At 38.5% G+C, this 14,609-nt stretch overlaps 1 protein-coding gene across 4 annotated transcripts in view; it reads left to right on the top strand.

Annotated features, from left to right (window-relative positions):
* Nucleotides 1-1,438: 1,438 nt before the first annotated feature.
* The window catches only part of map4k2 (mitogen-activated protein kinase kinase kinase kinase 2), a 46,956-nt gene continuing 33,785 nt past the window's right edge, over nucleotides 1,439-14,609 (top strand). For all 4 annotated transcript variants that reach the window (XM_044341235.1, XM_044341233.1, XM_044341234.1 and 1 more), the window contains exons 1-2: nucleotides 1,439-1,863; nucleotides 13,737-13,794. In XM_044341235.1, the coding sequence (XP_044197170.1) occupies nucleotides 1,771-1,863; nucleotides 13,737-13,794 (151 nt within the window). In that variant the 5' untranslated portion in view covers nucleotides 1,439-1,770. The remainder of the gene's footprint in view (nucleotides 1,864-13,736; nucleotides 13,795-14,609) is intronic.

Below are 14,609 nucleotides of genomic sequence, written 5' to 3'. Positions count from 1 at the left end.
TGTGATGAGGTCTGATGATGTGTCTTATATGTATATATATATAAGGACACAGGCTCATAGGTGACACATCTGCAGGCAGAGGCTGCACACTGTAAAAAAAAAAAAGAAGGCCCACCTGAGCACTGTGTCATGTTCTGCAGTAGGAGATATTGCATGTCAACTACAGCCCGTTTTGTAACAATGTAGCGTGAAGATCATAAAGGAGGAAGAGACAGACAGCAGCTGAGGGAGAGTCTGTTCTGAGAATTACTGTCACGAAATGAAAGTTAACTTTGGTGTGTGTCATGTTATGTAACTGTGGTTCAGTATTGATGGTGCAGATTGAGGACAGATTTCAGTCTCCTGACCGGGTCAAACATGAACAAGACGTCAGTGCAGTGAAATTTGGTTTTATTGTCTTAATAAATATGCACATAAATCACATGTCCAAATGTACACAAAACAAACAACATAACTGGCCAAGATAATAAACAGATTGAAAATGGCATGGAACACAAAAGCTAAACTATATGACATATATAATGAGATCTAATAAACAAAAAGTATGGAAGCCCATTCTACCAGGAAATTAAAAAATATGAAATGTGAGTACAAAAGAATAAAATATAATTATATAGTGTAAGTTTAAGTCAAAATTATGAGATATTTTATAATATTGACCAAGTTTCTTATGATTTTGGTGTAGAATAGGTCAATTGTTGTTACTGAGTCGATATAATTAGATAATATTGATAACGTTTTGAATCACATATGAAGTACAACATAAGGAGAGATTTCCACTTTTTAGAGATACAAGCCAAAATCTAATATTTTAAAGTCCATATATATTACTGAATATTATTAGATAGTTGAAACTTTTACTTTTGAGATCAATATTGTCACAATTTTGACTTTTTTAGCTAAAATTATGAGATACTTTCAATATTATTGGATAGTAAAAGCGCTGACTCTTTAATAAATATTATCTTACACCAAAGTACAAATTATGAGACACAAAGTCGATATTTTTGGCACTAAGCCAATATTAGCAGGCCAAAATGATAAGGTATGATTGAATATTATCAGATATGAGTGATATGAGTGGAGATTGTGTCTTTTTAAGCCAGAATTATAAGATCTTAAGTCAATATTAAGTGAAAATAAAATTTGACTTTTGAAGTCAGTATATCAGATGCCAAAGTTTGTAAATCTAAATTATGAGCTGAGTCAAAACTTCAACTTGCTAAATCAACATTATGATAAATTTAATTTTGACATCTCTCATAGTTTTGTGACTTATTTTCCTCATAATTTTGATTTTGAGTCAACATTTGAACTAATCAGACTCTCTCATAATGTTGATTTAGAAAAATATAATTTCACAAGAACGAGAGCAGAAACGAAGATCACAGCAGTCTCACGCGGAGGTAAAAGCAGCTGTCTTGACATTTTTTACAGTGTGCAGCGTTTGCTCATGCGTGATTTGACTCCAGCAGCACCACTCGGGACTACTCGCTCACAGACGCTGTGGTGTGTCAGTGTCAGTGACCGCGGAGTTGTGTGTGTGTGTGTATGTGTATGTATGTGTATGTGTGTTTGTGTGTACCAGGCTGATCGATACACCGGCAATTAGTCGGATCCAATTAGTTCCCATTAAGCAGTCAGTCAGTCAGAGTGTTGTGCTGCTGCTGCTGCTGCTGCTGCTGCTTTCTCCTCTGACAACAACAGCTGGGATGTGTGAGTAGAAAGCCCGCCAGGCTCACAGCACAGCACCCAGAGGTGTCTCCAAACATGGACAGGATAGGGGTGTCATTCCTGGACCCTTTAGACGACTACCAGTTAATCCACAGGATTGGGTGCGGCACCTATGGAGATGTGTTCAAGGTGAGTGAGAACATTTCCTGGTGTTTCAACCGCGGCAGAGACAGAGAGAGAGAGAGAAAAGCCTCCATCAGGACGTGTCAGCTCATGAACAAAGATTCTCTCACCGCTTTTCACTTCCTGACATCAAGGTGAAACTGTGTTTGGAGAAGTGTCAGTCACGTATCAGCTACACAGCGACCTGTGACAGCTTTCACATGACCTGAGACATGATGGGGAAGAGATGATCTTATTCTTTATACACAGATGCAGCTTTGCGTTGCATTTCCTCCTCTAGATTACACATAATAGTGTCGAAATGATGGCCACATTACAAGAAAACTAGTTAAAAGTGTAATAATTCATGTCAACGATAGAGCTGTTAAGGGAATTGATCCAAAATGTGTGTGTGTGTGCTTGTGTCATTAGACCCTTTCAACCATTACAGAACCTCAGTGTCCTTTATTGTCAGCCAGGTATTTTACAGAGCAGTGACAGGCTGTTGCATCACTGTGCCACAGGTTCATATTTTCTCATAGAGGTTGACAACACAGACACGCTTATTTGATGTCGCAATATTAAATGTGACATATAGATTTTTCTGTAAAATCAACAGTTAATAAATAAAAATAACCAAAAGAAATTCACACACACACTACCAGTCAAAAGTTTGACACATTTACTCATTCAAGAGTTTTTCTTTATTTTTTTAATATTTTCTATATTGTAGAACAACACTGAAGACATCCAAACTATGATATATCACATATGGAATTATGTAGTAATCAAAGAAGTGTTAATGTTTTGAAAACAAATGATGATCCCACGAAGCATAAACCAGATGAGATGACATGTTGCTATATAAATAAAGAAAAAGAATGAGTAAGTGTGTCCAAACCTTTGACTGGTCCTGTACTTCTATTCTACCAATATTACCATCAAACACATCTGAGTAGTGATTTATATTTAATCATGGTAAGCAGAGCTGCAACGATTAGTTGATTAATCAATTGGCAGAAAATGATTCAGCAATGATTTTGTTAATTGTTTAAGCAATTTTTGGAGCAAATATGGCAAAAAATTCCCTCCAGCTTCCCCAAAAGTGAATATTTCCTGGTTTCATCCTCCTCTATGATTATAAGCTGCTTATCTTTGGGTTTTGGACTTTGATCGAATGACAGTTTGAGTAACCATGGGCTCTGGCAACTTCAGATTTTTCACTCATATTTTATGAATCACATGAATAATTGATTTATTGAGAAAATAATCAGCAGTTGAATCATAATTAAAATCATCATTAGTTGATGGTGATCACTTGATTCAAACATGTGTTTGGTAGAAAAGTTTTGCATTCACTAGATGGTTTGAGTGTCAGGATGCAAACATCCTGTGCTGTTAAACCCGCCCCGGTGCCTTGTGCATCCTGCAGAGGCAACAGAAGAATTTGTATTGTTTCTTCTCTTTTTCTCTACAGCCAGACTAGAAGCAGAGGGCGACCCCCTCATCTGCAACTTAGTCGTAAAGTCTAATCGCCATAGCTGAAGTCTTAACAGATGAAACCTGTTTTACAGTCTTCTCTGCTGCTGCTAGATCTTTCCCATGAGACTTCTCGTCTTGCATAGGAAGTGATCTGTTTTCGGTTGTTTGCAGTGGTTTTGTCTATAGGCCGTGTGTGCATCGTCTCCCATCCGCATTTCATGTTGTGGAGCGTCATTCAATCAGTGCAGTGACAGGCCGTGACACTGCTCCTGCTGCACACAGCACAGACGATTGACCGATGAAAGTAATGCAGTGTGTTAGTAAGGTGTGTGGAACTCTGCTGGACGGATGAACAGCATTCTTTTAGAATATGTTCCCTCATTTGGATGTTTGGATGATGCTGGTGGAGAGACTGTCCTTTCATTTGTCACCTGTCTAAATGAAACTCTTGGATGAGAAACTTCAGCTTCTCTGTTGTGTTCATCATTTTTCAGCATAGGCTGCACTTTTTTTACAAGAGCAACTTTGAATTGGCCAGTTTTATTTCTTACTTATTCTTGACTTCAGTTGTTTATCTCATAAATCCAAATCTTAAATAATATTTCTTCATTAATTTACAGCAGCAGGGTGGAGTGGAGCTGATTGTAGCACTAGGATGAGCTTTGGCACCATCTTTTCTTGTTTCTTTTTTTTACAGTGACTGACACAAGTACAGCAGTAACAGTGAGAATGCTCAAGTCTTATGGTTAAATATGACAGGAAAACCTCTTATCATTGATGATAAGATCATATGAACATATTATCACCTTCTAGATGCCTACATACACATCCAGCAGGTACAGAGCAGCATTAGCATTACTTTAACGTTGTGTTTCTGAATAAAAGTCCAATATTCTCTCTCCTTTTGGCTCTGATTGGCTCTCCACCAACTCCTGAGAACAATATCTGTCTGTTTAGCCGCTAAATGCTCCACTATGTTCCCCAGCTGGTCTCTAACTGTGTCTGTCTGCTGTTTGGTGCTGAGCAGGTAGTGTGCAGTGAAAACAGCTGCCTGCTGCTGCTCTAAATTAAGTTGATGAGAGTGGTGAGACTCAATTATAACAGTTAAGTTGGAGGCTGTAAAACCAAAACAAAGAGCTCAAAGAGGCTAAGAAGCTGTGTAGAGTTGGTCTTCATCACTACAAGCAAAGACGTGCTTACATATTGATATGAGCAATATTCAGCTTTTATATTTGTATTCTATACTATCTGTGTATTACTGTAACATGCTACATGTCTGCTTTGAATGGGGGAAACAGCATCATGTACAGTAACAGACAAAAGCACATTATTACCTCCCACCGCTGCTGTTGGTGGGTTTGGTCAAAAACTCTTGACATGTGACTGTGTGGGCTTTCAATGGACTCTCATTCCATGGCTATTACTGAGAGGAAACTCTACTCTGAGCTCATGTTCAACCCTCTAATTAGTTTGGATCCATGACCTCCTGCAGCTCTGACTAGATACTGTTCCTGTCCTCAGGTACTCTCACACTTCAGCCCGGTGATGTCACAGCAGTATCAGTGAAACGGATGATGAACAGGCTTCAGAGGCTGAGAGAAGAAATCACTTCAGTTTTAAAAAATCATTTTTTATTCTAAATTGAAGTAGCAGAGGTCAAGATATTCTGACAAACTATTAAAAACACATCAATGAGTCACACGGTTACGCTGGCTGACATGTTCCTTCATCACCATGAACACAAACACTGGAGTTTATTTTGACTCAATCCCACACATTGTCCTGCTGCCAGATATACTCACTACAACACCAAATGTGGATTCATCCACCACTGAAAATAGTCCCCTACAAATGCACTATTTCCTCCTGTTTGAGTAACATTTGATTAAAAACTACAGTGACCAGATGTTTTAGGAAATTACTGAGGCTTTTTTAAAAAAAATGAAACTATATATTACTGAGCTATTTTAACAGATTCACATCTTCAGGAGGAACCGATTGTCTGGGACAGACAGGTTAGAGAAGTCAGGAAGTATTGAGAGACAAACACATTGTTTTTGGTCTTTTTTTATCGGATTTCTTGACATGAGAATGAAAACAGATGTATCCTTTAACATCAAGAGGGACTTGCATGTGAAAGCAAACTTGCTGCTATTTATTTGAATCTTCCCAAGCAAAGATCTTGACACGTTGGGACACAAGTGGCATCAATATATACACAGGAAAATAAGAAAAAATTCTACATAAACTCAAAAGTTGAAACATATTTCGACTTTAACAAAACATATTAAAACACCCAGATGTTATTTCATAGGATCTGAGAGAGATTCTGCTTTCTGTTCGTCTTCTTTACGTGATTACAGTAAAGCAGGCCGTAAACGCTGTGAGCACTCTGCAGTCTAGCAGCCAGACTTGCTGCTGAGGAGCATAAAGTGTGAGATTGGTTTCATATCTTCTCGTACACTGTTTTACAGATCAAGAGTGTGTGACAGCCGTTTGTGGTGTTTTTTTCTATTCACATGTTTTCACAGAGACTAGCATGAGGTTGGCACATGGATTTAACTGTAAATGTAGATAGTGAGATCACTGCCAGTGCCCTCTATGATTAGTCTCTTCCTGTATGACTGTTTGAATGTTGGTAGAAATTAGAGGCTCTAGAAAGAAAGCTTTTGTTCTGTGATTCTGATGAAATGACACTGGAAGCGGACAGGAGCAGTTTATCATGAGTCAAAGGAACGCTGAGGACAGATTGGTGCCTTTGTCCGGCCTATGTACTGTTCTACTGGGGGCTCATTTAGATTCTTCTTTTAGATTTCAGCTGTGAGAAGAAACAGCTGCTCATTTCCCTTATTGTGTTTCTTCTCATTTGTGCCATAATCAAAGCTGCATTGCCAGCTGCATTATTTCAGAGATGTGGGAGTAGATTACAAAGTCTGCACTCTGCATATTTTGTGCTGCGGAAGTGAAGTTTTTTCAGATAGTTGTGGGCATTTGTAAGACTGTGGATTATTCTTAACTCATTATGGCCAAGTATGTGGAGTTTGGCAGAACAATATGGCTATAAAATACCTTAATATTTTTAAGCTTTGATAATATGTGTGGTGTCTAATCCTCAATATGTATGCCTTTCTTCTGAAACGGTTTTCCCAAATTGTCTTTTTAATTAGAAGAATAATTTAGACACATCATCTTTACTTAATGTCATTACATTAGATATGGACAGATCAAACATTCTTTCATGAAACAATAGTAATTTAAATTTTAACAGAAGTTTCCAATGCCAAATTTTATGAAAACTGATTGCAGCTATGGGGAAGAAGCTACAAATCACTGCAACGTTATGAACAGTCTGCCCACACACACACACACACACACACACACACACACACACACACACACACACACACACACACACACACAGCACCATGTAGTGGAATTCCATTTCCTGTGTTGCTCGTATTTATCTGTCATCATGTTAGCATAGTGTGCTTGTTTTTGTTAAAACTGTGAAATGGAAAGCAACATTTTGTGATTCCATTTTATTATACAATTATAAAGCTGCTGTTAGTTAAACCTGCACTTATCATTTCTAGGTAGTACGCAGTGTTGTGTATAAAATGACTGTAAATAAATATACATGCACATTCAATTTAGCTGCTTTCTTCTCCACAAAACTTTCTCAAATATATTATAAATATTTGCCATATTACCCAGCCCAGGTGATACATAGATATGTGAATGATAATGTGAATGACACAAATGTCTCCATGCAAGTGATTGGCCACATTTGGCAAGTCTGTGCAGTTCCGCATGACTAAAAAGGCCGAATGTGTGTAAACAGGCGTTGGTTATGTTTACAGTGAGTTTAACCCATGGTTAGGTTAGTTTCACCAGTGGTAATGTGGCATCTCATATGTGACAGCATGAGGCATCAGTAGTTGGAATAGTAACTAAAGTATTGACCAGAAATATGTTTGAAGTGTCCTGATAAAGATTTTCATGAAGCTGATGAGGCTGCTTGTGTGATTTTAGTGAAGTTCTGTTCAATGTTGCACTTTTAAAGTAGTGAGAATGGTTTACTGATCTCCCGATTGACCACATATTTGATTTGCACTTTCTCCAGCATGCATACGATACTAGTTCTAATCATGTTGTGAGAACATAGTGCACACTGGCAAATTGGTAAATGCCGTAATAAATACCAGCATTGCGACAGAGATTGCTTCATTTTTGAGAGTGGTGTTACTGAACACTGTTGTCTATCACTATCACTAACAGAAATAAAGGAGCTGTTCATATCTAGAAGAAACTGTGGATAGAGTTTTAGTTATAGGAACATCTTAGAGAACAAACAGTCAAACAGTGCACCTCCAGTATTAGTACATAGTGTATGCTTTACAGCTCCAGTATGTAGTACAGCACTGGGCTTTTGTCTCAGACCTTAAAGCTGCTCTGATCCAAAATTTTGCATCAACAATGGATCAAATGACTGAGTAAAGTGAGAGTGAATGTTGGATTTAAATCCAGAAACATGACACCAAATGAATGCTGCTGCTCCATTTCTGCTGGATATGTAAATAAAACTGTTGGCTAACACATTCTCCATAACAACTTTATGAGATGATAATATGCCAAAGCTGTGTTTACAGCTTGTTCTAGTAGTCAAGAAATCAATTATGGCTGATTTAAAATTTGTCTGATTGGTTTAAATCTATGTAGAGCACACGCCATGCTTTTTATCTGCATTCAGAAGGAAATGGGGTTGTTAATAGTTTAGCCTGAGACTGTACAGCATTTCTGGATCAGAGGCCATTTGGGTGTCTGATCAAAGTCCTGTGAAGCCACCTTTTACTTCCCACCCGCCACACCGTACGTAACACTGACAGGCTGTTATTTCAGCCTTTGCTGTGTAAAAACCATCTCAGACGTTACTATCACTGTAGTCACAGGAAGCACTGTGGTAGAACAGGAAAGAAAACAGGAAGTGAACACAGCTAAGCCACAGGTTGTGTTGAGGCGACCTGCTTATCCCATTGGTGGCTGTTTCATTTGTTGTGGATGCCCAGACTGAAAAAGCAGTCCGTCTGACGTCAGTGCAGTCAGTGAATGGCATGACTGATGTTCCCAGGAAGAATTGAGGATGTTAAAAACATAGTATGACTGCCTTGAAACAACATCCAGCATCACTTTTTCCCTGTTATTGTGAGAAAACTTTGGTCACAGTTTTATCCTGAACTGGTTAGGATTGCACCTGGACTAGTTTTACTTTCACTTGTGTTTTGACTGAAATATTCAATACTTAAAAAATTGTGAGGTTAATATCCATTATGGAACATTGTTATTGTCTTTTTAGGAGCTTGTTTGCTGGTTTTCGGTATGTTTACATGATAAGCTAGTTGGATATTTCATAGAAAAGAAATTGTTTATCAAAATGAACGAATGAATCTAAAGTGCCATGTGGGTTTGATACATATCAGGTCTGTACTGATATGTACTGTCTCCAGGAAGTAGCCATATACCCGCACTCTAAAGTCTGACACTAACAAATATGATGTTTTGTTTTATTTTACCAGACAAGCTGCCAATGATAGAAAAATAGAAGCATTACAACCTTAAGCTGTGGTTATAAACTTGAGTGCTGTGTGACGACATTTAGCTGCTTTAAGCAGTGCAGGATATGACTAACTGACACATGTTTGTCCCTCGGGTATTACCATAGCTGTATGCACTTGCCTCACTGCTGCGCTATGGCCGTTTAGTACATATAAACCCATAAACTTGAGTGTCCTTTATTATAGTGGCCTGAGAGGTGCGCAACATCCAGTACCAGAAAACTGGAAATACTCAATACATTTAGAAGTTCGGACTTGAGTGTGCTGAGACAACTCAAAAACTTGAACTTCCCAGCACTAATCGCTACAGTACATCTCTCTCTCTCTCTGTCTATCTCTCTCTCTTTCTATCTTGTCTTAAATTTTTGCTATGTGCCCAATCATTCATGCATCTTAGAGGCTGGTCCTTGTTAGGCATCAGTGAGCATGTCCTGTGTGGGTGCTGCGTTCAGTAATGCAAAACTGTTTCTTATTGTAATGTTGTGCAAAACACAATATGCTTATATAATTTGGTGTACCTTCTCTGTGGCATAGAGCAGCTTACTACCAGCTGTGTGAAGGCACATCAATCTAGCTTTCAAAACCACAATAGTACACTCTACCACGGCATGGGTGCATATATGATGTTTGTTACATGAGCACTCCTGTCTGCTCTGTGGGTTGACTGGAGGTGTCATGAGCCAAGAAACTAAAGCACAACCTCAATCTCCTTGAGAAAGAGGTACATTTTAGATCTTTTTTTAAAAGAAATTCTGTGAATCTTCATGGATCTTAGATAATGAATTCTAATGTGTTTGGTGAACTCTGACCTTTTTACCTTTGCAGTGAGCTAGTCTTACTCGCACAGTCAAAGGAAAATTCCATAGTGCAGTGATACTGCAGTCAGTCTATCTGACTTTGACCCACCTGGGGCTTGTCTGGGACAGCCAGTAGGAGAGAACTCTCTTTGCCGATACTGTCCAGGCAGTGGAATCAATATGAGGTTAAAGCCAAGGTGAGATAGCAGGCTAAACTAATTATACATCTTTCATCATCAAGATAGCATACTGAGCTGTTGGATATTTGCCCAGGTATTGTTATCTTGATGAATCAGGCAAGTGGCAAAGCTCCAACCAAGTCTTAAGAGTGTCTCCCCTATAATTGTACAGTCCTGGTGGGCTGCCAGGCCAACGAGAACCCCCGCCAGGCCAAGAAAAATATTTTTTTAATGCCAAAAATAACGCCAAATACCCATTCATTAAATCAGTAGTGTTTGGGAGTCTGTGCAGCGCTGTATCGTGAGTTAACCTCTGTGTCGTTGCCTGGGAAACTCTTTGTAGCGCAGCTCCTTTTAAGGAATAGGGTAGTGTGTAATGTGTGTGCGTAGCGAGTGAGTGGTTGAGTGAGAGAGCGAGTGGTAGAAAAATGATGGTGAATGCGAGTGGAGCAGAGGAAAAGGTTAGCAGTAAGTTGTCAATCTGGCAGCAAATGTACAATATAGACTACAGTGTTTCAGTTAATGAATAATGCAGCTTCTCAATACCAAGAAAACTCATCTGTTGTTTCCCCAACTGCTGGAAAAGTAAAGGGGGTTAGCTCCAAAGTTAGCAACAATGGGTTAGCATAATCTGAAGATGCTAAACGGAGAAATGTGTGGCTGCTAAGTTCACTTTATCCTGTAAGCAGTCATCCTAGGGGAAACACTGCTTAATGTCTTCAGACACTATGTTAAGAAAATTTAGTGGGTCATAGATCAAACAACAACAGTCCTCATGCAAGAATATATGTATATTCTGAAACGTCTCCTTTTTTGAGAAAGTTGCTTGCACAAGTGTGTCACATCTGATTTGCAAAACATCTTTACTTTGACACACACATTGGTTTCCTTGCTTGTTTCATCTTCATAAAAGCCACCTTAACGTAACGAAGTTCATGTTTGTAAGTGCACTGTCACTAGTAAATGTGTGTTTGTAAGTGCACATTTGTGATTAAGCACGTTTTTGTGAGCAAGAGTATCTTTGTAAATGTGCATCTGTGAATAAGTGCATGTTCATGAGTAAGTGCAACATTTGTGAGTGAGTGCAAGCTCATGAGAAAGTTTGTGAGTAAGCGTGTGTTTGTAAGTACATCTTTGTAAATGCACGTTTGTGAGCATTTGTGGATAAATGTGTGTTTCTGAATAAATGCATGTTTGTGAGTAAGTGCACGTTAATGATCAAATGCGCATTCATGAGAAGATGCATGTTTTGTAAAATAGCGGTGTCTTGTAATTCCATGGGGCAAGGGCCAGATGTTTGTCATTGCACAGAAATAAAACAAAAACTGAAATTATAAGTTCTTGTTCGTGAGCAAGTGTGTTTAAAAGTGTGCATTTTGTTGTGTGTTGGTGAGTTAGTAACTATGCATTTGTGAGAGTTGTCATGTAAGGCTATGTTTTCCATTCCATTTGTGGTCATGTGTAATTCAGAATGCAGCACCCAAGAGTAAAAAGAAAAGTTTGACAAGTATGGATACTGAAGTCCTGCTGGAGCCTGAAGTGATCTGCAATGCAGTCCTGTAAAACAAGGAGGACATCTTGAAGTGTGTGCAGAACGTGTGCCACCCTAAAAGAAATTTCTGACAGTTTGGCTACCAACTAACCTACTAACTGATGCCCAATATCCTCATGCCGATAAAATGTATAAACTCTAAACTTAATCATTCCGAATAAATTTGGTATTCACAGCCTGGTTTAAACTTGTGCAATGAGTTGTTGCCCAATCATTCATGGATCTTAGAGGCTCTTCCTTGTTAGGGATCAGTGAGCATGTCCTGTGTGGGTACTGCCTTTAGTAACGCAAAACCATTTTTTATTGCAATGTTGTGCAAAACACAATATCCTTATATAATTTGGCGTGCTTTCTCTAGGGCATGGAGCGGCTTGCTACCAGCTGTGTGAAGGCACATCAGTCTGGCTTTCAAAACCACAATAATACATTCTACCACAGCATGGGTACATATATGTCTGTTACATGAGCACCCCCGTCTGCTCTGTGGGTTGACTGGAGGTGTCATGAGCCAAGAAACTAAAGCATAACCTCAATCTCCTTGAGAAAGAGGTACATTTTAGATCAATTACATATCATTTTGCATGGCTAAGAATAATATTTGCCAAAGACACGCGTCAACAAGACACCCATCTGCATGAGCACCTTGCCATAGATGACTCCCAACCACATTGTTTTGCAGAACAAAGGAGAGGTGTGTTCCCCTGGCACCGAGCAATATTTAGCAGGTAGCGTTATGAATCTTACATAAGTTGGGCTGGGTTAAAGTGATACTGCTTGTGCGATTTAGGAAGTTGAATGGGTCTGGTGAAGGTGCTTAAATGCATGTATGTCAGGGTGTTCTAGTGGCCTTGGGATTTCACACACTGACCATGTGATTGCAATTTTCCCAGTTGGAGTCAGACCATGGACCTTTGTTGGATGTCATCCCTCCTGTCTCTTCCCTCATTTCCTGCCACCTCTACAATGTTGCTATCAAACAAAGGCAAACAATGCACAGAAATACTAAGAAAAAGTGTGTAATATACATACAGTATGTATGGTGTATTGCTCCTACTATATTGAAGTCTGGCTGTACAATGAAATGTCTCTTTTTTTTGCTCTGCGGCAGTGTAATGCCTGCCATGCACTAGAAGACTTTGAAAAAACTGTTAAAAGAGTAAAGTCTGACACCCTCTCACATCTAAAGACAATGTATCATAGTTTTGCAAAGAGAGAGCACCAAACAGAAAGGTTGTTGTATTGGTTCTTGACAATGTTCACGTCATTGAACGTCACTATTTGCATGATCCAAGGCTTAAAACTTCAGATAATATTAAACATGTTTGATTTTATTGGAACATCAAGATGTGAAAAAGACTGTCTTAAGACTGTTCGTACAAGGTTTTATGACCATCTTACAACAAACGATCAAGATGATGCGAGTACGCCACAACTAGAAAAACTCCCTGCAATAGTGAAATCGCTTAAAAGTCGTTTGGTGTAAAGCTGGCATAAGGTAATATAATGTATCTGAGGGTCAGTCCAATAGCGCCAAGGGGAGCACAGGACTAACAAGTGTTTCCAGTCTTCCAGAAGAAGATTGGAAACACTTGATTTAGACCCCATTTCCCAAAAGCATCTTAAGGCTAAGATTATCTTAGTCCAAATGTGAATTCTCCTTCACACTGTGTGATTTTGGGCTGTCTGAGACAGAAGTTGACAATATTGTGAGAGAAACATGGTAAAATCTTTGGTCGTCAATCCAAAACAGTGTCCTAGATCTCACTGTGAGACACATCAAATGACGACCAATTTGGTGACCAAAGACAGCCTGAGGCAAAAATCTGACAGTGTCAGAAATTTAAGACCAAATTCTCACAATGTGACTGTTGTTATGACCCATCTTTACAAACCAACCATTCAGAATATGACATGAACACACTGGCTGGTGCAACATTTCATAAGTGCAGTTTTATTAATAATGTTTATAGGGAGAAAAATTGTTCTCCTTAATACATTCATGGCACACAAAAGCCAAAATGATGGAGATGATATATAAAGTGTGCTTCATGTGTTACTAAAGCTTGGCTTTACATTTACTTGCATGTAAATATCAAACTACATTTACAAGAACAACTTCAAATCAGGTTACATGAGCCTAAAGGTTGGAGATATACAATATCCCTTCATCCTGTACTAACTATACATAATCAATGGCCTCACAGAAAAAGTAGAATATAATATATATGGTTGTATTTACATATTACATAATCAGTTGTATTTTTTCATCCCCATCCAGGCTCGTAACATCAGGACGTCTGAACTGGCAGCTATCAAGATTGTCAAGCTCGACCCTGGTATGTCAACAGTCCAAACTTGAAACAACATGCTCATAACTGCTTCTTTGCAAAACAGCTGCTACAGGTTGATTTATGTTTTCTTTATCTTAATAATTTGGCTTTGAAGTGGATTTTGAATGGGACAGTTTGATATTTTGGGAACTATACATGTGTCAGAAGAGAAGATCGATATCAATTTCATTAGATAACTTTGGACAGAACAGTTAGCTGTTTTCTCTCGTTCCCAGTCTTTTTGCTAAGATGATTTAAGCTAACATATCCTGGATCTATCAGTGATGTTATGTTAAAGTCAAAGTGAAATCAGAGTGTCTTTGTGTTCAGTAGAGGTGTTTAGTACATGTTTGCACAAATCTTTATCAGCAAATCTTGTGAAGTGAACTGACTTTACTGAGTAAACATTGTCACTGACTGAATCAGTAGCTTTTAACAGCAGTACTCTTCACTACTCAACTCATTAAAGCATATTAAAAGACTGCAAAATCTACAGAAACAATTATAATTTCAGAATTTTGTTGTAAATAATAGACTGCTAAACTATTAAACTTATGTGCAGTACTTGTATAGGCTAGTTTTGTACTGAGCTGTACATGACCGCTTAGGCTAGCTACAGATTGAACATTGATTGGGAGGTGGATGATGAGGGTAAAATCATAAATTAGACCTTTAACCACATTCTTTGGAAATTTAAATTAAATTTTTGCCATCTGAAATCCACACATACCTCTTACTCAGATATTGCTCCGGTAGCTACCTATTAGCTAACAAGTGTGTTTTTATATGATCAGTGTGGTTTTGAGTGGATACATTGATGT

This window comes from Thunnus albacares, chromosome 22 (genome assembly GCF_914725855.1).
Source record: "Thunnus albacares chromosome 22, fThuAlb1.1, whole genome shotgun sequence".
NCBI classification, from domain to species: Eukaryota; Metazoa; Chordata; class Actinopteri; order Scombriformes; family Scombridae; genus Thunnus; species Thunnus albacares.
The sequence above is the reverse complement of the archived record's forward strand: the minus strand, read 5'-3'. Positions and strand labels throughout refer to the sequence as shown.